This window comes from Gadus morhua, chromosome 2, assembly GCF_902167405.1.
Source record: "Gadus morhua chromosome 2, gadMor3.0, whole genome shotgun sequence".
NCBI classification, from domain to species: domain Eukaryota; kingdom Metazoa; phylum Chordata; class Actinopteri; order Gadiformes; family Gadidae; genus Gadus; species Gadus morhua.
In genome coordinates, this window is record NC_044049.1 from 4,983,584 (window position 1) to 5,009,927 (window position 26,344).

At 45.1% G+C, this 26,344-nt stretch overlaps 1 protein-coding gene across 1 annotated transcript; it reads left to right on the top strand.

Moving 5' to 3' along the window:
* Window positions 1-932: 932 nt before the first annotated feature.
* Window positions 933-26,122, top strand: ttyh2l (tweety homolog 2, like). The gene is made up of 14 exons (XM_030378125.1): window positions 933-1,588; window positions 4,875-5,047; window positions 9,360-9,471; window positions 14,191-14,411; window positions 16,682-16,777; window positions 18,008-18,080; window positions 20,769-20,838; window positions 20,975-21,030; window positions 21,940-22,032; window positions 22,127-22,219; window positions 22,452-22,594; window positions 23,023-23,217; window positions 23,921-23,999; window positions 25,083-26,122. Exons 1-14 carry the CDS (start codon window positions 1,460-1,462, stop codon window positions 25,161-25,163), a joined length of 1,614 nt encoding a protein of 537 aa, XP_030233985.1. The 5' UTR covers window positions 933-1,459; the 3' UTR covers window positions 25,164-26,122.
* Window positions 26,123-26,344: the final 222 nt, after the last annotated feature.

Sequence of the window (26,344 nt, forward strand, 5' to 3'; positions counted from 1 at the left end):
GCAAATATTGGTCTTCACTTGTGGTGGTGCTGCCATTCCAAGAGTGATTTAAAGCAAATCAAAAATTCTGTTTAAAGAAATAGGGCAGGTCAATGTGCAACGTGATGTGGGCCATCCGAATTTCATCAAACATTATTTCAAAATGTTTATCTCAAAGCAACATCACAAGTCAGTCTGTGAAATAGAAGCCGACAAGCAATTACAGATGTGCATTTCAAATTCAATGCATTTCAGCTTTTCACCGTATATTTTATCATCACAGCTCAGAATAAATCAAATGCATTAACGCGCCCAGATCAATTTCTTTCATTCATATAGGCCTACAACAGCGCTGAACCGCATTCGAAATATATGGCTATGCATGCTGCTTCGGGTCATGAGGGGTTAAGCATTAATCCAGAACCGATAACATGAGCAGGCTGGAGCAAAGAAAACGTCAAGGCCTCCATAAATCAAATCACTTTACTCTTTTGAATCGCAATACCTAGTTTCATTTTTACCCAGATACAAAGTTGTTTTATTTTGAATATCTATTTGATGCAACATATTATGCTAATATTTCAACTTAAATTACTTCAACACTTTATATTGCAATGCTGATGTGTTTCAGCTGCCTGCAACGTTACAGCGGCCTGTCCGAAGGTTACGGTTATGCATTGCTGTCCAACACATCTCATGGATGTCACCATGAGAACGCAGCCATTTCTGTAACAGCTACAAAAAAACTCCCATCCTTTATATGTTTTAATCTGATAATAATAGTCGCCTCACCGTCTATAGCTTTATACCGTCATAATTCATTTGACGTGCGCATAGCTGATGCGCGCAGTTGTCCACAAGGGGTCAGACATAAGCAACATAACTTAAAAAAAAAGAAGAAACAAGAAGTAGTCTTGCAAGCTTCGTGATCGTGCATTCATTCAAAATAAGGTCATTGGTATTCCTCGTTATGAAAAAGTGGAACTTCAAATACATTGCCCTACTTTTCTTACCCTCTAAAACGGGTCTTGGTTACCTGTGGTTCCTTCGTGGTGATGCAATGGGCCACTAATTGTATAGGCTGGTTCCCGAGCTTCAGTCAACCAGGCAGAAAGTTGATAACGTCATTCGATCTCATGTCTCGGCTTGAGGAGCTTGGCCATCACCATTATAGCTGCTGTGTAGTTCTGCAGTAGGCTCCGTGTTGGATGCTGTCCTGCTCTCATCCATTTGGAGCCTACATGGCAAGGACAAATTGAAGACATTGATTCACGTTTTACGCACCAAATTATGGAGCTCAAACGGCGAAATATGTGCATGTGTTTTGGGTTCACCGTGCCAAAGGATATCCTACGGAATGTTCTTTGAAGGCTTCAGCTACTGGAAGAGTCACACTTTGTGTTGTTTTTTTTGTTTTTTTTGCCCTGGGATTACTTGGGGAGTTTAGTTCTGTCCGCTTCGTTGACATCCAAGAGCAGGAATGGCAACCGCAAGGCTTGAGTATATACCTCCGTGGTGGACGTTTTGGCTGCACAATTTTCCGCACTTCAACTTCACTTTCCAGTTGACTGACAACACTTTTCGACCGGAGGATGCCAGCTACCAGCAGGTTGGTAGTAACTGGTTATAGGCCTATATAAATTCAAAGTGAAGGCTACCTCACTTGGGATTGGAGGATTTTCTAAAAGAGGAGTATCAATGTTTATTCATGTTGACAAAGTTTTGGAAAATGTCATTTAAATGTATTTTTATTAAGTCGTATAATTTGTACCCGGTGAATGTTTACGCGTGAATCGCACACGTGGTAGCGCTCACATGACGACCCATGACTGATGGTCTCCTCCTGAAGGCTTTTCTTTAACTCTATCAGAAGTGGGCCTATTCCTTTAGATGTCGTAATGAGCGCAATACATTTTTGGGTCAGGTCTGAAGTAGACCTTTCAACAACATGTCACAATCATTTACAGTGACAATATGTTTATATTCAGCTCGACTACTTTGAGTAGTTTATCTATGACGTAAACTTCACCTTTTTGTGTTTAGGCCTATCCTCAGAAAGAAATCTCAGTTCATCAGGCAATTGTTGATCACTATTGAACCAGAGAATGAGGGAGTAGGCTTGCTGATTTACTCTTATTATGCATTCTTAAGAATACTTTGAGCATATCCATACAACGAGTCATCTTGCATGAAATTTGCAACCATATCAAAGAAACAATAACAATTCATGTGCCCAAAAACTAACGTAAACTGATTTTATTTCAACAGACTTGGATAAAATGACAAAGTTGTTGTTTGGGGCCTGTCCTCCGGGTCTTTCTGCCTGTCTGTCTGACTGTCAGTCAAAACAAAAGCTTATAGTCACAGATATTTTGCACTATCGACAATGACCTACCATTTATGGTAGGTCATTGTCGATAGACAGCGTTGTTGTGTAATGTGTGTGTGTGTGTGTGTGCGTGTGTTTGAGAGTGTGCGATTGTGTGTGTGTGTGTGTCTGGTGTGTGTGTGTGTGTGTTTGAGAGTGTGTGCGCTTGCTTGTGTGTCTGAGTGTGTGGTTGTCTGAGTGTGTCTGTGTGCGTGTGTTTGCCTCACACTCTCCCACCCGCCCGTCGTGGCTATAGGTTTTCCCCACAGGGATTAATACGGGGAGATCTGACCTCCTCATCTCATCCCAGCCGCTGCGTCCCAGCAGAAGTCCGGGTTAGGGATGAGCAGGGAGCTGCTCAGCCCTGTAAAACCTCCGGTCTCTGTGCCAGCTAGCCTGGCCTCCTATGTGTGTATCAGTAGCCTATCGTCCTCTGCTGCACCATCTTCTGTGGAGGTGCATCCTGCTTAACAGGGACGGTGTGACCGTGGAGCTAACATAACCTCCTTCCCTAGCTGAATCGCCCGCAACAAATATCCGTCCTGGCTGAGGTGATCCCCTGTGAGGGGGGCGATAAAAAGACCTATTAACATCCGCTTAATGGGTTGAAAATGACTCGTAATTGTTTTTCTATTTGTCTCTTTAGTCTCCTCCCCTTTTGCTCTTCCTTGTACTATCGGCTGCTCTGTCGCGGCCTGCCAGGGTAGTTAGCGGGGAATGTACTCCACCGCACGGCTAATCATGAAATAATGGAGTGTAAAATGGGATACAACGGGGGGGAAGGCAGGCGGTGTTGTCCGAGGAGCGAGGCGTCGGGCTGTAGAGCGACAGAACGTCCAGGTGTGGACGCAGGCTTGCTGTGGTCTCTCCTGGGGAGAACCCCCTCTCAGAGCCCTCCAGTTGTGATGGAAAATCCACATGTTGTTACGTTTTTCTTTATGAACTCAGTCTTTGTTAACTATTCCATGTATGGTCTTGCCACCCTGCTCTTCTTCAGGGTCTAAAATGTTTTCATATTCCGTTTCTCTAGCTGCCTTTTGTTGGTTTGGGCCTGTTTTCTTGACCCCCTGGGGAGCGTCGAGAAGCAAAGGGTTCAACGTGATAAGGCACAGCCGCGACCCCCTTTAGGACATCCTGAGGAGCTTCGATCAATCGTTTACCAGAAATGTATAAGAACTCCTGACTTAAGCCATGCAGTGGACGTCTCCTTGCGAACCTTTAGAGAGACGCAGGGTGAATTCCCATCTGTGGCCTCAGATTATTGTATTGTATGCCTATTCTATTGTTTGCTGATGCATGTTGTGATGTATCGTTGTTTGTACTATTTTTACAAATATCTATGACCATAATTATCAAGTATTGTGTGCTTTTTGCATCAGGAAATCTCATCTGTCTTAGACACAATATCTGATAAAGGAATTTCCACCACACAGTCCGGGATCCTTGTTTATATTGTGCATATACATCGGATACATAGAGTACATCATCTTTTTCTTTCGTCTTTCCTGTGTTCATAGTGTGAATATCAAGTTGACCAACTTGTGTTCAACTCTTTGACAAAAGGGCCCTACAAATACACAGCTCTTAAAATAACTACAGACTTTGTTAAGGGTGTGTAAAAGCATGTTAGCATATTGTTTTGCTGTCCAAATCCGTATAATAAGCTGTGGAATTTGTGTTTTGCAGCTAAAAAACAATAACAACAGGCATTTCAAGGTAAAAATACATTGCCTGATCCCCCCTGGTTGAAGGAAAATAATTTCCTTTCCAAACACTTATAAGCTCATAAATAATACAATGTTTTGCCACAGAAATAGCCCTTGCAAGACTCTCTTCAAACTGTACATTCCGTCTTTCTTGCCACTCCATTCCTCTTCATCCTCACCCGGTCACGAGACCGCATTCACAGCAGCGCCTTCGTCACATGACAGCTCTCCTCCCAGCCCCTGCCCGTTCCTGCCTCCCTTTTAACCCAGTCCCACCCAACGGTCGGCGCTGCTGCTGCTACTCCTGATGGAGGAGCCAACCCAACTCTTAACCCTTTGACTCTGCAGAAGTGTAGGACGTGGAGGCTGCTAGATTATGGGAAAAATCATTATCATGATTATTTTGGTCATTCTTGGAAGCACGATTATTCAAACGATTATTTTTGAAACATGATGTATTTATTCAGCATTTCTCTCCAAAAATTCACTTGGTAACTGAGAACTTTGAATTTAAAACCCCTTTAAAAAAAGCCCTAGTAAGACATCCTCCTCATAATCAAGCCCCAAACACCAACGTTTTTGGATAACTTCATAGTGCCACGATCATGATCAGAGTTGTGTGAACCCCACGTTTACACTGTAAAAGTTAATCTTTGCATATCCTTTCTTCTCCTGCACTAAGCAGCTAATCCCTCTCGTTAGCCAATCAGAATGGTCCATTCGAAACACTGGGGGAGAAAAAGAAATTCCCTTTCTAAAACATGGGTCTACCCCAGGAAAGTTTCCCTCTCACACTCTCCCCGTGTTTGTTCCTCTACTAGGCGTTGATCCTGCTGGCGTGCGTGGGCGCAGCGGGGCTGTGCCTCAGCCTGCTGGTCCTCACCGTCTACCTCAGCTGCATGTGCTGCTGCCGCCAGGGGGAAGACAAGCAGGTCCAGAGGCCCAGCACCTGCTGCCTCACCTGGGTGGCTGTCATCACCGGACTCATCGTATGGTGGGTCCCTTAGCTTCTGGCTAATGAAACCTTCTTCTTCTTCTTCTTCTTCTTCTTCTTCTTCTTCTTCTTCTTCTTCTTCTTCTTCTTCCTCCTTCTCGACTGTTAACTTGTGAACTTCGGAAATGTGTCTGTTGAAGCTACTTCCTATCAGGCCATTAATGATTTAATAAACATATCCCAATCATTTCTCGTAAACAAAGATAAGACACACACAAACTTCAGTTCATTCAATGAACTGCAGATCTATACATATTGAAGCTCCTTAGCATGCTTAGTAGGCTAAAGGATACCAGGAGTAGAATTATTTCAGAGAACAAATAAGGTGAACAGATGCAGACCAACAAAGAAATTGGATGGGACTGTCACAGCACTGAGCTGAATCATTGCTTTTTTTAAGTAGCATGAGCAATCAAAATATAAACCAGGACAACTTGTCTTGTAAAAACACCTCATTGAATTTCACCAAAGCTCCTCTCCCCCCTCCCTCTAATCTTGTGACAGTCATCTAAGGGGCGGGGCCTAAACAAGTTAGCTAGCCGCTAACCCCCCACTCCGTCTTTGCGAACACAGGGCTGTTTGTGATGGTTAACTGCAGAAGCATGATGCTGCTTAAGCACAAAGGATCAAACTGTTAACTCTTCTCTAGCCGCCACACTAGATGCTAACTGCGGCTAACAGTCGGCTACGTCACAGGCAGTATAGGTACAAGATAAATTCGTAGTCCTAAGGGAGCGAATAAAACCCGCACCGCGGGAGACACGGTTAATGAGGTGGCAGATGTGAACACAACACTCCATAAGAAACGCTACAAATAAGAAAAAGTAAAAGGGTGCTGTGTTTTTTTTTGTGAGGGTGACTTAGAATCTATGTTTTTCAATTGATTTGAAGTCCTTCTGTTGTCGGTAGATCAAACGCTACACACACACACACACACACACACACACACACACACACACACACACACACACACACACACACACACACACACACACACACACACACACACACACACACACACACACACAAAATGTACACAGAAAACTAAAAAGGAAAGTATTTAAATTATTTATCACTGTCCAACTTGACTCTTTTTGAAGCAAGTACTGAATATAATCCTTAGATTGCCTCAACAATAGACATAAAGTGTTGAAGTACTGATAGATAAATCAAGGATACAAATATTAAAAAACAAATGAATAAAATGTTTTTTCTTTGCAATGATAATATTTTGTATTCATTAGGTCTAATGGTGGCTTTCCTTGCCTATTTGTGTCATAATTGAAGCAATAAAAATGACCTAGGCTTGGCTATTAAGGTCTCTAATGCGCTCGTGGGTAAAGGAACGATCCATTCATTAGTTTCCTCAACAGGGTCAATTAAGCTGGTCATGACCAATGTAGACATCCTTATGATCAGTGTCAATTTCGGTTAGCCTTGATCACCTGCCAGGCTGAAATATAATTTTACCCGAGAACTGGGGCTTTGCCCATTTCTAGATCTAATTTATTTATATCCCGGTCATTCATCTAATCCCACAACCGTTGGGCATTACCGACGCAATAAATGGATTAGACTGCGACTATTGGGGAGAATGAATTGCAGAAAGAACAAACCCGCCCTCAACGTATTGCTGAGGAGCTGTTACTTCTCTGGGCTCATTCATCCCTGTCCTATTGGCAGGAGCTGCCGCCTGGCCACTTACCCTGTCTGCCCTACACATTGTAATGTCCCACACACACACATGCACTTGTTTACACACACACACACACACACACACACACACACACACACACACACACACACACACACACACACACACACACTCGTGTACACAGAGGCACTCGTGTACACGGAGGCACTCGTGGACACACAAAAAACCGGCACGCACGCACGCACACACACACACACAGGTCCCTAACGTCCGACGGCTTTATGGGGGACATTAGCGGACCGTTAAAGTCAATGCATCTGCCAGAGGGTGAAACAAAGGGCGTCATAGGAAGAGGGGGACTGCTGAGTGGGTGGGTGGGTGGGTGGTGGTAAGTGGCTAGGTCACCGTCAGGGCGTTTAAGGTTTCAAACAGGTGAGGACCCTTGAAGTCATCCAATGCAGACAGACAATGACAACGCACCCCTAACAGAATAAAACCGCGTCCGTTCCTCCTGTTTGTGCGTTGAGAGAGAGATCAACTGCATGATTATGCATTGCAGTCTCAGAGAGGACATCCGGGGAGGTCAGTGAAGGGGAGGAGGGAGGGGGGGGGGGGGGAAGCAGCTGCTGGGAGACGGAGGGTCATGTTGTCATTCTGTTTAGATTAGCTTTGAAAATATACCATCCCTTGCACTTAGACACGTCTTGTGTGTTTCATACGTGTCCACATCACTGAGGTGGACCCACAGATGATTCCACAAATAAGAGAGAAATATTGAATATGTCATACAAATAAATAACTCAGGCACAGCCTAAAGCTTTTCTTTCTTCAGATGGTTGTGTGTGTGTGTGTGTGTGTGTGTGTGTGTGTGTGTGTGTGTGTGTGTGTGTGTGTGTGTGTGTGTGTGTGTGTGTGTGTGTGTGTGTGTGTGTGTGTGTGTGTGTGTGTGTACAACTTGAAGACTCATAGATGGCTCTGAGCGCTGCTGTGTAGCACACACAGGCGTGTGTTTGTGTTTGTGTGCATCTTCCCCTGCCTCTGCATGTTATATTTAGCTTGTGGCTCGTTCACATAGATGCTGTTTAGATATGTCAACGTGTGACTCGGTGCGAAAGAAATTCAACTTCTTGTGAACTTCGTGTGTGTGTGTGTGTGTGTGTGTGTGTGTGTTTATGATGGTGAGTTCGAGAATGTGTGTGTGTGTGTGTGTGTGTGTGTGTGTGTGTTTATGATGGTGAGTTCGAGAATGTGTGTGTGTGTGTGTCTGTGTGTGTTTATGAAAGTGAGTCTGAGAGAGTGTTTTGGTGTGCATCTTCCCCTGCCTCTGCAAGTTATATTTAGCTTGTGGCTCGTTCAAATTGAAGCTGTTCAAACATGTCAACTTGTGACTCAGTGCGAATGAAATTCAATTTCTTGTGAACTTTGTGTGTGGGTGTGTGTGTGTGTGTGTGCGTGTATGTGTGTTTTGGGGGGGGGGGGCAGGCAGGTGCATGCGTGTGGGTACGGTTGCATGTGTGTGTGTGTGTGTGTGTTCCCTCCACACTGGTCGACAGAGGGGTAATCGACGTGCTGCTCTCCGGCTGTAGGCCTTAGATCTGCTCTCCCATGCACCCCAGGGCTGTGTACCATGCGGGCTCTGTGCTGGCCTGTCACCTACCTCTCACTATCACCCACGAACAAAGCATCATTAGTCAACTCAGTGCAGGAGATACCACCAGAGACGCTACAGTCCTGAAGGATTGGGGTTCTAAGCCGGCGAGACTTGAAGATTTACTCTGTATTCTACTGGGAGAACGTTTAGGCTTGTGAGGATAATTGCCATCGGTTCACAGAATTCTAATATGAGAATATCACTTTTTGTGTGTGTGTGTGTTTGTGTGTGTGAGCGTGCATTGAATTTAAGTGATGGACTTTTGAAGATGGAACTGTGCTAAATCACAATACATGGTTGGCTCACAACAATTGGTGATGGATGTCTAAGAATCTGAGTCATTTCTGAGGCTCAGCTAATCAAATGGGAGGATCATTCTGAAGCCATGCATTGGACATTGGGTTCATCTTACAGTAATATGGTGCCATTGTTGAATTGGTGCATGTTGGGAAGGAAGAGCTGGAGAATGTAATGACAAATCCAAACAGACTTTGACCGGATTCACAATCCCCAAAGAACTATCTGGATTGCAGGGAAATTGCTTTTGTAGAAAACATTCAAAGAAAACCACTCCAACTTTAGCCCAGTGAACCACCTTGAGATTTCTCTTCCTACATGGATTTTTATGTCCTAGCCCAATGCAATATTTTTTTAGTGGCCTGTCTACCAAGTTATATTTTAATCTATATAAAAAGTATTACCAGGAAATATTCTGTCATGTTCCTTCCGAAGCTTAAACCCCATTCCCGACAACTCAAAAACACGTATCCCATCGTGTGTGTGTGTGTGTGTGTGTGTGTGTGTGTGTGTGTGTGTGTGTGTGTGTGTGTGTGTGTGTGTGTGTGTGTGTGTGTGTGTGTGTGTGTGTGTGTGTGTGTGTGTGTGTGTGTGTGTGTGTGTGTGTGTGTGTATTATTTTTTTTAACGCCCTGTGACCAATGATCTGCGCCGCATCATTTATCTATGACATGTATGTATGTCATGTGCCCTCCTCTCCTTTCTCCACAGTTCCGCCGTCGGAGTGGGTTTCTATGGAAACAGCGAGACCAACGACGGAGTGTACCAGCTGACCGACTCGCTCTACAATGCCAATCACACGCTGGGCGGCATCAACAATCTGGTGGGGAGAGACACGCACGCCAAAAGCCTTTTACAGTGCATCTGTCCACCTTTCTCCCCAGTGGCAAACCGTTTCATGTCATGAAAGAAATACATCAAAGTAACATTTACAGGAAAGCTGCTCATCCCAATGTCATGCCAAATCCCTCAGTCAGCTCAACAACGCTACATTTATTGACACAGAGGCTTGGGTTGCAGCCCTAGGATGACTTCTTTGGCTGGAAATCACAGCTTTTAGGAGGGGGAAAATAGAGGACCATTTGTCGAAAGCTAAATTCTCTTTTTCTATGCTCCTATTCATGGATTTCATTGCCGCTTGCCAATGCATATTCGTCAAAGCAGAACTCGGAAGCCCGGCTTCAAAATGTCCAAAGCTTTGTTTGAATGGTACTTGACAAACATTATTCAATATGAAAATCCAATATGATTTTCCTTGATGGCATGCCTGCCTGCTGTGAAACTACGCAAAATGTTCCTCGTGTCGAAGCGTTAAAATATCAGTTAATTTAGTCGGCTCTGTTATCTTGGTCTTCCGGGACGTTCTGCGGGCTTGCAGAATGTTCTGCAGAATATGTGAGGTGCTGGATCAGAGTGTGTGTGTGTGTGTCAGGGGGGGGGGGGGGGGGGGGGGTCTGAGAGCATTAGATAGGATATCTATGCTTCTGCTGTAATTATTATTAGAGATGTCTGTCACCTTCGTAATTGGAGGGTGATCTTTGGTGTGGTGGAGGGGAGGGGGTGGGGGTGTGTGTATGATGAACAAGCAAGGAAGTATGTGTCTGTTTAGTCAGTCTGTTTCGGTCTCTCTTTGCCTTTGTCTCCTTCTCTTGTCTGTCCGTCTGTGTCTCGCTCTCTGTTTCTGTCTCTCTCCCTATCTCTGCCCTGTTTCCTGTCTGTCTGTGTCCCACTCCCAGAGTCTACTGAGTCTTCATTTGTCGCTTGTTTTCACAAGAACAATTTCACACCTCCTAGAAGTCTGTTTATCAGTTCCTGGTGCATTTTCCATGGTGTTCTTTTTATTTATTTATTTGTTTATTTATTTATTTATATATACTGTATATACATAGCATGTTGTGTACGGGAATAGCTTGTGTAACACAGTTGTTGCCCAGGGAAACAATGGCTTTTAATTCAACAGAAAAACAGCTTGAGGTGAATACAATTGTTGAGCTTCAACTTATGTGAAAGTGAAAGCTGTTTTACATTATATTCAGTCTTGAGACGGGAGGGGGGTGGATAACTTTTTATTAGTCATTCTGCCAAGGAACTTCGCTTTGTCTTATCAAACATTTTCTTTGCTATCTCTCTGCTTGTCTGTGTAATATGCCCATTCAAATTCAAATCCCAAGTTCAATACCTGCATGCATGCATCCATCTTATTCCATCTTGGGTCCTTTAAGGTCCAGCTTTGCCGGGTCCGTCAGCATCTCTTCATCTTCTTCTTCTTCTTCTTTCGTATTTGGTCTGGGTTTTTTCTGGCTCTTGAAAACAATGGAAGACAGAAAAGAATCTGCCGGTCATTGAGTCCAGACTTCTAAGTACCACTACTATATTCTACTTAAACTGTGAATAAACACCATATACAATTTATGCATGTTCTGTCCAAAAAAAAAATCCAATGCAACTTTACCACTTAAAACAGCGAGTGCATTGTGTATTGTTCCCAAGATTAAGATAAATTATTGTGCAGTTGCTCATAAAAATTTGAAGATATGCAAATTGCCTTGTCTGGACAGTGCTTGGCTGCTAGGGCCAGTCTTAGTTACACAATATAGATTTAAATAAAAGCTATTCTTTGGGCTTTATTGGTTTAAAGTGCATATGAATAAGTCAAAATGCCTGGATATGTCACTGCCATTTTCTTCTGGTTTGTTTTCCAGTAAATGTCAAAAGGTAATTGAACTGGCGATCAAGCACAGAACCGTTGCAGTTGAATCTAACATTTTAAGTAATACGTAGCCTTTATTGAGTGAGACTCTCTCGCACTACTCTAACCTTAGGTAAAGCAGTGCTTGGAGCGAACCTCCTGATTGAAAGATGGGGGGTGTGTGGGGGGGGGGGAGGTAGGCAGGGTGAACTGGGTGAACTGGGAGTCGCTGATGCGGTCCATTTTCTAACGGAAGGCGGGACAGCAAATAGATAAGATTGTAGAAGCCAGGGCTGGCCAGACCCTGTCAGAGATGATGACGATGATGATGATGAACACAACGAGAGGCTTCGGCAGTGAGAGCAGTTTACTGGCAATCACACACACCCCTCTCCCCAGGGTGGGGGAGGAAGAGGGGTGTGTGTGTAGGGGGGGGGGGGCAGGTGTTCCAAGACACACACACACACACACACACACACACACACACACACACACACACACACACACACACACACACACACACACACACACACACACACACACACACACACACACACACACACACACACACACACACACAGACTGGGATCATTGTAGAGGCAGAGTGGCAGCCTGTGAGCTCGCGGTTCATGGATTATTCTGTAGGTTATTTGTGTCGTCGCCTGATGGAAACCTGATACCAAGTCTGTGTGGGATTTTATCTATTTTCTGAGATGTTTGTTTGTTTTTCCTAATATTTTCTCCCGAAGAAATATGATGAAGAGCATGTTTCTTTTGTTGGTGTAGAACCTAAAGAAGAATGGGATTATTTTTTATTATTAATTGACAGACTGGATAATGTGTTGGAGTGAACTGCAGTGGAACAATAAAATAAACGTCCTGTCTTTATTCATGAAGGGTAACGCCACAGCAGTCATGTGCCATCATAAAAAAAACGGCATATTAATAAATTCAGATTTATTTATTTATTATTCATTGACATTCAAACCAGTTAGACCATGAATGTTTTTGACGATAAACCGTCAAATTAAACTGAAAAGCATACAGGGAAATAAATGAAATGCTTGTACATCTAATATGAAGCACAAGTATGTCATATTATTAGATCAATTTGACTTGAAATGCACTTACACTCATAAAATCTGATTCAGTCACATTACTAAGAGTAAAGGCAAAGTTCCATTTGATCTTATATGGAGTTATAATTCAGTATGGCAGGTTTAATTGGAATACTGAATGATGAGGTTTGGCTTGTTTTAGCTTAGCATCAGAATTGGGTAGGATCTGTAGGATCTTGCTCCTTATTACAATGTGTAGCATAAACATGTTCCCAGCCCAGCTGAAATGTCTGAAACACCTTTGAAGAAGTCAGGATTTGTAATTAGGAACTTATACCGTCCAAACGTCAGGGCATCTCAGGGTGTTTCCAATGCGATCACTTTCACCTTATTCAGCAGGCTTCCTCAATCCAAGTATTCAACCACCAACCCAAAGGAACACTATGTTATCGTTCATCTTAAATCGAATCAACCTTGTTCCTCTGCTCTCCGTCTAATGAGGACTCTGTGTCAGATGACTTTCAACCCATAAGATCATAACATATCCCCCCCCCCTGAGATGAAGCAAGTCACATTACCAGCAGCTTTGGTCCTAAATACTTCATGTTAGAGTAGACCCCCCTTAGTGCTGTTACACGATGCGCCTTTGAACTCTCCTCGGTCTAAAAGGAACATATTTCGTTGGCTTGTGTGACTTGTACTGTGCCTGTTTAAAGCGCCGCTCTACCCCCCACCTTCCATATAGTCACAACTTCCTCTTTGATAACAAATCAAACCCCCACACACACAGACACACGCAAACATAGAGAAAGGAGACACACACACACACACAGACACACACACACACACACACACACACACACACACACACACACACACACACACACACACACACACAGACACACACAGAAACGACACACACAGACACAGACACAGACACACACATAAACGACACACACACATAAACGACACACACAGAAACGACACACACAGACACAGACACACACAGAAACGACACACACATAAACGGCACACACACATGAACGACACACACACACACACACACATAAATGGCACACACTCTCTCTCTCTCTCTCTCTCTCTCTCTCTACAGGGGGTCCTATTGCTCTGCTTTGTCTCTAAACCGACTATTCTGATTGTGTTTATTCGTGTTATCACCTGTAGACTTTGCGTCTCGATGTGTTTTTTGTGTTGACTCACACTTGCACACCGGATTGTTTGAACAGTTTGTTGTGTTACGAGAGCCTCTGGGTCATGAAAGCAAAATGTAATTTCCTACCTTCCAGCTTCCCAGGACTTGAATCCACAAAAAAAGGGAAGTGAAAGAATAATACGTTTATAAATGTTACAAACTGACTCTAATCTGACCTAAAACACACAGCACTTGTTTGCTGAGCTGGAAATGGATAATGTCACACGCACACATGCACACACGCACGACAGAGACACACACATAGAGAAATGACTCCCACACACAAAGAGAAACAAAACACACACACATAAATGACACACACACACACACACACACACACACATAGAGAAATGACACAGACACAGAAATTACACACACACACATAGAGAAATTACACAAACACATAGAGAAACGTCACACACACACACACACACACACACACACACACACACACACACACACACACACACACTGCTACCGGTGCTGCAGTGGTACATCAAAGAGTGCTCTGTTCACATGGTCACAGCTCTGTTCCCCACCTGGACTGACCCCTTCCTCTTCTGTGTGGCGGCTGGCCCCCAGGTCTCTGGCTCGGTGGGCAGCATGGAGCGAGGCCTGAAGCAGCACCTGGAGCGCCTGGACGAGATATTCGCCGCCCGCACGGACTACGTGCAGGCTCTGCGCTTCATGCAGACGATGGCCACCAACATCGTCCGCCAGCTCACCACCCTGCCCGACCTGAGCCGCGCCCGCGTGGACCTGGCCGACATCGCCGACCAGACGGGCCGGGTGGAGTACTACAGGTGACACAGTCGTCGTCGTCCCCGCCCCCCCCCCCCCCCCCCCCCCCCCTCACACTGAGGGCCTGGGAGACCAGAAGGTCCGGTCTGTGTGTGGTTAATAAAGCCAATAACGTGCCTTGGAGAAGGATGGAGAAGTTTTTGCCAAGGATACCCGGGGACAGATGGGTTTTTCATTGATCGCTGGAACACCGAGCCGAAAGCTATTTTCTGTTGTTGTTGTTGTTGTGTTTTTGGTTTTCTGAGCTCCTAATACAACCTAAGAGGATGTAGAGCGGTTTCCCAGCTGTGCTGTCAATGCTACAGGTGCATATGGCCGTGCTCTGTGGTTATGTGTGTTAGCGAGGCCATTATAGGGGTTATTACGCGTGGTACAAGACCGATAATTGTTCTGCACGGCAGTGCCACTACAATTTTGACACGGTTCTATAATTGAGAACAATTTTCCCAATTTTCCCCCAGCCGTCTGGTTGCAGTCCACATCAGAAATAAGCTCATTCGGTGGCTTCCTGGGGTTCTGTTTTCACAGTTGTTGTGGTGATTCATCGATGGGCAACGCCAAAGTCCAAAACAAAGTGATCCGTTGATCCAGATTTGATCACTCATCTTGGTTCTCATAAATGTCTGTCATATCATATGCAATCATAACGGAAGAGTGTAGTAAATGAACACCTGCTTATAGTAAAAGGAGAGGTAATAGTCAGAATATGGTGTATTTTGTACTATATCATACATACTTTATAGAAATATAAGTGAAATTGAGCCACATTACTCCATCATCAATGCTTCTCTGGCATCTATGCAACAGACACTGTATGCCGTCTTCAGATAAAGAAGGTTGTATTTCAACATGATTGATGACCTCTTTTGTAATGAGAGCCGTGTCTTTTATTATGGAAGTGGGCGGCATGAAGAAAGACCAGTAAAATAACCGCATTCCACACCGCCATCAACTAAATGTGTTGTTCTAAATCCTTTGTTTCAAGGGTTTAAGTCACCCATTTTCTATTTTGCAGATTTCTCACTAGTGCATTTTTGAATCTCTAAACTGAACGTAAGTTTCTCTCCATTGAAATGAGGCCCTTGCCTTGGTGTAATCAAAGCGAGCGATGTCTCATCGTAGATCCGATTCTAGTATTGATCCCCCCTGTCTGCTCCCAGCTTATGCGTCTTCAAGTTGTGTTAAGATGCATGGCGTGCCGTGAGCACGTGCATGTGAAATACACACGCGCACACGACGTGCATATGAAATATACACACACGCATGCACACGCAAACGCGCACGCACACACACATTGTAAAACGTCTGCAACTGGACACCCATCTTCTGTGATTGAATTCCATCCAAGTCATGGGGCTACCATGTGAACGCACCGAAGAAGGGAAGAAGGGTATTGACAAAGGGCTAATGTTACACTCATTATAGCTATATTGAATATTCAAAGATGGGCCATAAAAACCCATTTCAAACATAAAGTTTTTTTCTCCCTGCCTCTCTCATGCAATGTCTCATCTCCACCAAGTGTTTTCACTGAAACACTCTTTACGTTTTCTGTTCAGGAAGTCAAATTGGCTAGGCTTAATTAGCTCTCTCTTCCTTTCCTTTGCAACTCCGGGTTCAGACGGAATAGCCATTTTATGCTTTAATAGGCGGTCATTAGATACTCCAGAATCTGTCTGGGCGGCCTTGGCCCCAGAATGTGTGTCAGACCCAGGAGAAATAGTGTAATGGTGTAATAGGAAGAGGTAGTTGGTTATTTGAAGGGGCACTGAGTGGGCTTTGTAAGTGGGTTTCATGGGAGATTGGTAAGTCTCATGGGGAGTGGACAGGGAGGGGGAACGCGTTGCGTCTGAGTTCTCGGCCGTTATTCAAACGACAAAGTTTCTTTGAGGGGGAATTTAAGAGGAGGGCTGTCGGAGCTCCCGGGTGGGTACCTAGAAACACGTGCACGCTCGCGCTCATGCACGGTGTTGGTGGGGGGGGGGGGGGGTGGACACTTTTAAAGCATCAAAAATTAATGTTGTGTGAACTCATTCTGTTAAATTATTTAACCGACGGCCATAACGTGACCCCCCCGCAACAGATGGGCTATAACCAAGCGACAAGGATTTATGTTGGTACGAAAAAAAAACTGACCAATCACGTTGAATCGCTGAGCTGAGCTCCTAAAAAACTTGCTGATCTTGGTGTGTCTACAGGGAGCAGGGGGAGATTACACTTCTTCATATATATATGTATATCGATATCTTTTGTGTTTCATTTGTCTCCTCAGATGGCTGTCCTACTTGCTCCTGCTGATCCTGGATCTCGTCATCTGCTTGGTGACCTGCTTGGGTTTGGCCAAGCAATCCAGATGGCTGCTCATCATGTAGGTCCCCTACACTGGCTGATAGTGTCATGGACATGCAGTGTCCGTGACTCTATATTTCTCTATGCATGTATGTAATTAGCATTTCAAACCATTGTTGGTATTATGCTGTCAACATTTGGATTTGTATACATTTATAAGGCATGTATAAATGTATACATGCCTTTTTATAAATGTATACATGCCATTTATAAGGCATGTATAAATGTATACAATATTGATGGGTAATGAGGATGAGGTAAAGGACTAGTTTCATAGTAAATACATGGTAAGTAAATCCAATGTAATACCTCATTCATATTTCGGCGTCCAGTGAATACAACATTGCGATGTCTTTGTGACAAAACTGTAGCTTCAGCCAAAGCCCTAACAGATTTATCAGAGTATCAGATTGCGAGGCAGTGCTAGAAGAGGATGCTAAAGAAGTGAGTTTTTCGACAGTCTCTCTAATGCCTATTGATCATCTGACCAGGCTGAGCCAGCCCCATCGCTAATTATTAAGTGCTTTCAGGGAACTTACTTGGGGCTTTCAAGGCAGGCCTTTAGTAGTTGTCGGTCGGAAACTCAATCCTTCCGCACCATTTTTCCATCCATCAGCAGCAGCAGCCCTTCATTCTGTTTTGACCCCTTGTATCTCTCGTAACTATCTATAAGCCTCAGCACTTTGACTGAGGGCTTCTAGGACTTGGAGGAACACATGTCGGATGTTTGTTGTAGTGGAGTCCTCTTTTCTAGTTTCTTGCAGAAATCAAAGTCATCAATGTAATATGAAAAGGGCAATTCCAATATTCAGTGTTATTTTTGGTAGCGGGTAATCATTTTTCTTTTTCCTTTCTGGTTGTTTGCTTAATTACATTTTGGATGTCTCGGCTCATTCAAGGTACTGTGGCAATGTGTAATCTACTCTGCCTCAAAGCCTGAGGACAAACGCATGAGCACAGAACAGGAGGAAGCGTGTAATTCATTTAAACAGGATGAAAACGTGATGCACAAGGCCTCTCACAGTGGTTAATATCCTTCTCGCTTGTCTTGTTCTCTCTCTCTTTCTCTTTCTTGTTTTCTCTTTCTCTTTCTCATTTTCTCTCTTTCTTTCTCTCTTTCTTTTTCGTTCTCTCTCTCTCTCTCTCTCTCTCTCTCTCTCTCTCTCTCTCTCTCTCTCTCTCTCTCTCTCTCTCTCTCTCTCTCTCTCTCTCTCTCTCTCTCTCTCTCTCTCTCTCTCTCTCTCTCTAGTATCATGTCTGCTGTGTTGCTCTCCTTGGTCCTGGGATGGGCGTCTCTCGGACTGGGCACCGCTACGGCCGTGGTAAGAACACCTCCTCCCCTCCACAGAACCGCTCCGTAACTCCCTACAGAGGGAGGGCTTCAACGCCCTTCAGCTCTCCAGCACTCTCCTGCCCAAAGCACACAGAGCGTGAATTTCAGTTCCTCTTTGTAGCGCCGACCAGAAAAAAGAAATGATTTTAACAGAGGGAAGCGCCCGGAGAGAAAGAACACAGTGGGGCTGTATTTTTCCACTGAGGTTTAATTTGGACGAGACAAATAAAACATTAATTCGTGGTCCGCCTTGACATGGCCTCATGCCCTGGTTCTTTTTTCTCTTCACAATGCCAGAATTCCCCCAGTCCTTGCTCATACCTGCAGGTGTCCACTGATTTGACTAGTTATCAACATCGTTGTTGTCTGGGGGACGGGGGTGGAGGAAAGGTCTGGCAGATCAGGGAGGCGTCTGGACACGTGTTGCAGACAAGAGTGGCATTGATAGGGTGTTTACCCGTTTCATCCAACTCACCAGTCGGCCTTTTTTTATTCATTTCGTCACAAATCAGTTGGTGTGTAAATAACAAGGTGACAGCGCGTGTGTGTGTGTGTGTGTGTGTGTGTGTGTGTGTCGGGGGGGGGGGGGGGGGGGCAGGATAGTGTATCTCTAGTGAGTGTGCGTTCTTCTTCAGTCATGCAGGAAAGCTGATTACAAGCCCCCAGCCTTTTCAGCTACTCAACCTTTAGCCTCATGCTGCACACAAAGCTGCTTCGAGCAGTAATTACTACAGCTAGCTGGCCAATCTCTCACGCTCACTTCTATTCTCCCTCTCCTATTCTCTCCCCCTTCTACTCTCCCTCTCCTATGCTCTTCGCCCTCCCTCTCCCTCTCTCTCCCTATTCTCTTCTCTATTCTCTTCTCCCTTCTGCCCTACTTTCCCCAAATCACCTCCATCCACCATAGTGACACGGCTACCCCCCCCCCCCCCCCCCCCCCCACACTCTCCCCCCCACTCTCCCCCCCCCCCCCCGGTCCTTCCCATGTTTGACAGATTGTTCACTCTTGCCGGTGTGCAGCAGTTCAAACTACGCCGGGACTTACTAGATGAACCGCAGCCAGACTGTATTAAGGGCCACGTCTCAGGCTTTGACACATCCCTCTGTGCCCACCGCCGGCCCCCCTTCTTGTCCCTAGCGCTGTCTACACGGACCCCGCTGAGGGGCCCCTGCGGTGTGGTTAACCCCCCAGCGTTCAGCGTCAGGCCCCCCGCCATTAACACCCCTGACGTCTCATAAAGGGAAAGAAAGAGGAAGGAATGGATTGAAAGGATTATTTATTCTGAGGTGTGTTTTTTTTTTTTTCTTTTCCTGTCTGTTGATATTCTGTACGGTTGCAGCGCAGGAAGGAGAGGTCCCACACACACACACACACACACACACACACACACACACACACACACACACACACACACACACACACACACACACACACACACACACACACACACACACACACACACACAGCGACACTATTAGCAGATTGCATTTACCTGTGTGTATAGTGCTTTTTCCCATCCTCTCAGTCATCCAAAGAGCTTTTTCCCATAGCCTGGCTCAAATTCACCCATTCAGTCCCAACTACAACGATGGTAGCGGGTGTCAATACTGCTAGGAGAGGAGACATCCAGGAGTCAGCAGTGGCTAGGTTATCTCGCTCAACTCAAGTTGCTCAGGGATCCCAGTATCGAACTACCAACCCTCTGTATCTCCTGAACAATGCTGCCAAGTGTCTCAGACTTGAAGGGTGTACTCTTGGCCTGGTCAGTGGCAGTGACAGGAACTTTGTCAATCGCTGACAAATAAAAAAGAAAAACGACAATTGGAGTCACACAGTCATCAGTGGAGGATCTATAAATCTTTTTTTATTATTTGCCCGTGTTGAAGATTATACCATTACGCCCTTAATGGGATGATGCACCCTTGTTGACTGCGGCTGTCTGGTGAAGAAGACAGATCGAACCGTGTGCGGTTATCAGCCAGCCGGGTCTTAGCAAAAGCCAGCGGGTTCATGGGTCAATCCTCTATTGAGAGGGGATTAACAAGGAGCTCTTCAAGCCCTCATCGATGTCAGGCGAAGCCAGGAGTGAGCAAGAGACCACGCCGGTGACCCATAACGATTAACAACGTCCCACCGTTTAAGGGGCAACATGTAAACACCATCCCCAATGTAGCGCACGAAGCACTGTACATCGATAACAATTGAGAGAGGCACTGCTAATCGTAGTGCCCTTAACTTAATGATGGTGTACTGCTGCGTTAATATGGGTTAATACGGGTTAATATGGGTTAATTGAATACATACCACTTAATTGGATTGTGTGATTGGAAAAAAAATGTGCCATTCGGCTTTGAGACAAACATAGCAGTGTTTGAGGTGTAACAAAGTCAAATCCAAATCAGTATACCTTCAATTACCTTAAATATACGGTACAAACTTCCCACAAAGGGGACGTATACATGTCCCTGATTTCTGTGTTTGCTGTTTGCTAACAGGGATTGTTTGTATACTGTAATTAATTACGGAAGAGTGCTTTGGAAGAAACAGCCAGTGTAACAGCCAGTAATTTCACACAGTGATAGCCTTGACAATGGCATTATTTACTAGCAAACACAACAAGTGCTGAAACCGCTTTCCTTAAGGGTGCTTTACATAGCGTCTTTTGTATCCCAACAGGGCACAAGTGACTTCTGTGTGTCCCCAGACAAGTTCATCATGAATCAAACAAAGGATTTCCTCAGTGCAGGTAAGTTATCCCTGTTGTGATGCGATGCACTCAAACGCACACTTGAAGGCTTGTTCTGAGATTGACTATTGTTCTCTTCCATTTTTAAATGCATATTTGCTTCATGCCTACTCAATCTCTTTCCCCTGCACATCAGATGTGGCACACTACTATTTGTACTGCAGCCCCAACCTGCCCAGCCCGTTTCAACAGGTACTGACATCGTCTCCATAAAATCAAAGCTTCCCTATTTCAAAGCTTGGATCTCTGTCGCTTCCTTCATGCAGAAGACCAAAGTTTCCCAGGGCGAGTAGCCTGAAAGCAGGTTCAGAGCCTTGTTGTTACGCCTTTTAACCAGATTGACACTCATTCACCCATTCAGTGGGGGTTGAGGCTTTACCAGGTCATTCCTTTGGTGTACACCTCCACTTCTAAAGAAACTTCAACGTAAATATTTCAATAAATTAATGTCGAGCATCCAACACAAATTTTCATTACTTTGTAACCACCCCCCATAAAAAATGTTTGATGAAAGAACATATTTATCCAGTGTGTATCCTTGTCCTGTCTATAAACATCGCCTCTGGGTATTCCACGGTACACCGCTTTCCTTAATCAAATGTGTTTATTAGGGTGCGTCTTAAAGCGGAAATGCTAAGCCTTGCCGTAATTGGGCAAATTCATGGAGGCAAAAAGGCATGACCTGTTATTATCGCAGCCTCCAAATAATGTCTATCCTCATTGTGTCAATTAATGGAGCTTACTATGAAATGTGCTACGCAGATATGGAAAGTCTGGTCTGATTGCTCAGCCAATGTGTTTGTGCGTGTGTTTGTGTGTGTGTGTGTGTGTGTGTGTTTGTTTGTTTGTTTGTGGATCAGGCAAGAGGGGGTAATGAACGAGGGCATTGAAAAGTGAGCTTGAGTGGTGTCTGGTATGCAAAGATGTGTCGGGATCACTGTTTAGCAACAAATACGTCCTCCTTTGACAATAACAAGAGAGTAAACTGCTGTTCTGAGAGATGAGGTTTTTAATGATCTGACACTCTTTGTCTTGGTGTCTGTGTGTGTGCCTGTGTGTGCGCGCGTGTGTGTGTGTGTTTGTGTCTGCCTCTTGTCACAGTCCCTGACAATCTACCAGCGGTCCCTCACCACCATGCAGATCCAGATCCAGGGCCTTCTACAGTTCTCCGTGCCCCTGTTCCCCACGGCCGAGGTGATTGGCCCTGGGGGTCCAAGCTGTGCCCGCGCCCCACCCGGGCCCACCGAGACATAGAATGTCCGCTGATCTTTTGTGTCTCGCCCCACAGAGAGACCTCCTGGGAATCCAACGCCTTCTGAACTCCACAGAGTCCAACCTGCAGCAGCTCACGGCTTTCCTGGACTGTCACAGGCTCCACAAGGTACCGCCAGGTGTGCGCTGTTGCCTGTGCCTTGTAAATACGGCCCTGACCGCCTTGCTGTGAGGCACAAAGCCTGCACAGATGTGTGTGTGTGTGTGTGTGCGTGTGTGTGTTGGTTTAACTTTACTTCTTAGGACTGTCCTTCGCTTTGACGGCCCAACTTTGTGTGTGTGTGTGTGTGTGTGTGTGTGTCTGTGTCTTTGTCTGTGTCTGCGTGCGCCTGCGCCTGTAGGACTACCTGGATGCCCTGATGGGAGTGTGCTACGACGGAGTGGAGGGGCTCCTCTATCTGAGCCTGTTCTCTCTGATGTCTGCCGGTGCACTCTCCGCCCTGCTGTGCTCCGTCCTACGTGCGTGGAAACTCATCGGTATCAGGCGAGTTCAACCGCACCACGAACCCCGTGGCGGGCTGTGAAACGATTTTCGAGTCTGAGATTTGTATTTGCGACGAGCGCATCGTTCTTTAAGCTTATCCCAATCTGGCTATAATATCAGTGGATCAGTGAGTGTATGCACATTGCTACACAAAGGTAGCATGACTAGTAGGAGCTATTAGCCTTTCTTTATAATCAAATATCAACAGCTTATAACTCTGCAGTCTCCCACGACCCCATGTGCATATCAGGCGACCTCAAAGATTGGGAGACACCCCCCTGACCCCTTAGAGATACCCTCAAAAGGCCCACGTCTCAGTCCCAGGACAAGGTGATAACACATGCACTCTCTGTATGCGTGTGTGTGTGTGTGTGTGTGTTTTGGGGGGGGGGGGGGGGGGGTGTACATGCGTAATTTCTTCCCTACAGGGACAGAGACTACGACGACATTGACGAGGAGGACCCCTTTAACCCCCAGGCGCGGCGCATGTCCTACACCCCCGGCAGGGCCAACATCCACAGCTTCTGCAGCTACAACAGCAGCCTGGGCAGCGAGCAGGGCCTGGGCGGGCCTCCGCAGGCCGCCAACGCCAGCGCCAGCACGGCCCCCCCCGCCGAGTACATGTGAGTCGGGGGTCCGGGTCGGGTCGTGTGACGCGGTGGTCCGCGGTTCTGCTCATACTTGCGAACCGTCTGACGCAAATCGCTCAAATCCCCGACGAGAAAAGAATAATGAAAGAGCGATTCAAACAATGATGGCAGGACATGAATCCATCAACCAGCACTGCAGTGAGACAGTTTGTTTCTGCTTTATCTTAGGACCGATGATACCAGTGAGAGAATTCAAGTTCATGTCTGAGGTTTAAAGGAAAGACATTGACTGTAGCAAGCGGCACTACAATGTGTCTTTAGGGAAGTTGCGGTTAAGGAGGAGGAAAGGCAGGAGATGTATTCAACCGTTTCCCCCCCAACTGAGTGAGAGCTCAAACCAGTGAGGTGCTTCGATCTTACACTACCCTGGTATACTTAATACATTGTATATCATCTATACAGACAGATCATAGTTACATTTCACAGTGGTGCTATCATGGCTGATATCCTTCCCTTCCAGCAAAGCGCTGCTATCTGGCGCGGCTGGCCTTGGATGGCGGTAGGCGTCGCCTTTGTGGGCGTTTCATATCGCATCTTTTTTATCTGGCCGTGATGGGTGCTCGCGGTTTCTGTCCATCGAGACGGCCGGGGTGGGTCCATATTTGAAAAGGCCGGCTGACTCTCTCCAAACATTTATTCATGTCTCTCTCTGTATCTCTCCCTCTGTCCTTATCAGGAATCAGTCCATGCTGTTTGGAGGGAACCCCCGCTATGAAAACGTCCCATTGATAGGCAGAGGATCGCCGCCCCCCTCGGTGGGTCTGCCTCCCCAGGGCCCCAAGTGAACCCATTCCACCATCTATCTCTACAGGAAACAGCAGTGACACTTTATTATGATACAGACATTTTTTGCTGGTCAGCTCTTTCTCACGAGCTTTTCAAAGAGTTCAGACAGTCACCGTTTGGTTGCATTGTTGCTTTACAAATAATGGAACACTGCCATCTGGTGGTCGCTCAGTGATTTACATTTATTTGTGTGGACATTGCCAAGGCACGTTTGTCCGTCTGATCAAGTGCAATTTCTGCATGCAACACGCACATTTGTCACCTGTGGCGATTGCATGAACACACAGCTTTCTCCTTGGGTAGAAAAACATGATCGATGATGATTAATAACCTGCCAAACCAAAGTATATACAGTTGTATGCGAATTGCGTTCTACTAAGTGTGTTTATTGTGTATTGGAGCAGAGGGGCATCCATGGACAAATCCTGCAGCGCTTGTTTGGGCAGGTCAGCCAGGAATCATTTGGTTTATCTCCAGAACATAAACCCAGCTAATCCACCACTAATTAGGCTACCAATTAGGGTGAGGAGAACATCATTCTTGGCTCCGGGTCACGCCCGGGACAGCAATCCATCATGTTCTATTTGTGCTGGTCGCTGCCCAGGGCTTTCTTTATCGTTTGGCCAAGTACCCATTTTTAATTATACAAATGTCTGATGCTGTCCTATCACAGCTTGCCTTTGGTCTGTTCTGTGTTATTTCATACTTTAGGGTATATGATACATTTTAAAGGTCCCGTTTAAGAGTGGAATTTTGGACATTATTATTTGAACATTACAAACTAATTTTGTATTCCAAGATGTGGATTTATTCTATACCAGAGTACAAGGAATATCATATACTTGATGGCTGACATTTTACTTTTAACGACATCAGGGATCAGATTTCGACGTCTCAGCCTACCTTGATATCCGTCTCATTCTGAGGCACCTAACACACGTTAATGGCTTTAACGGCGAGGACACATCCTCACAGTCTGCATGCTGATCCCATCACACTGGGTTTTCTTTGACTTATTTTTCATAACGTCTTCTTATGTTCGTACTCTCCAGTATTCCCCCAGCATGAGGACTACCTACCTGTCCATGACGGATGCCCAGATCAGACACTTTGGGACGGACTTCCAAGTGTAGCCTGCCGTCCGTGGATCATCACAGCCAAGCACAAGGCCAGGGGACTGGGGTCTCTGTCTGGGGACGAAGGGGAGATGGATATCTTCTCGCTGTATTCTTGTTTACAGGGGACACATCTTGCGGTCCTGGTTTGGGACATGGTAAAAAAAACACAAGAGAAATATATGGTCTGATGACGACTGATTGCCTCTGTGGTAATGTAGGCAGAAGTCTTAACAGTGTGGCTATTCCTACGACTGTAGACACTGTCGCAAAACGCCGTCATATGGTGCTTGGATGATTGTTAGCATTTACGTTTAGTCACAGGAAGAGAAAGTGAGCTGGACCAAACTAATAAATAAGTATGGCTTTTGTCTGAGAGTTTTGTTTATACATGTGAGCTAATAGCCTGCATGGATATATCGGGACCATGTACAAGGTCGGCCTTTTCATGACAGCGAGGATGCAATCAAACTATGATCAATTAAATGTATCGAACCCAAAAGTCACAATGTTGTACTTTGTATTGAACAATTCTGAAGCTTTGATGGAAATTTTAATTTCTTCAATTGTTAAAGACTTGTTGTATGAAGATCACTGTAGACCAGGTCGTTTCCATTTTATTTATATGTACTGAAGATTTTTCCTTAGTAAGAACAAAAACAAAGTAATGCACCACTGTTGTTTTTTTATAGACACATTTCGGAATACTTCACTCTTATAATTATGTCACCGGTTATCAGCGTTTTCATTTGTATTATAAAGGTCAGGATAAACCCCTCCCACAAAACATAATTAATATGAATCGGTCCCCAAATTGAATAAAGATATAGGCCCTTGGGGAGGCCTGTTGTTTATTGTAATCAAGAGTTTTAAATGACAATCCGTTAGTGCCTGTTACCAACTGAATTGTTCTTGTTAACTTGAACAAGGTATGTGTCAATATATACTGTTTGCATATAAATTAAATTGACCAATAATTGTCTTTTAGTAGCCTGATACATTAATTGGAATATGTCAACGTATGTTTTCATTTGGAAATATTTGCATTTGTATGGTGAATGACAATCGATACGATGTATTTTGATACATTGCTATCATGTGCTCTTAAGGACTTGTGTTCCCTAGGATATTAAAAATTAATAGTGCGATGAGCTGGGTTAGGATAACAGTACATCACTGCTTGCAATGACGTTCTAGGA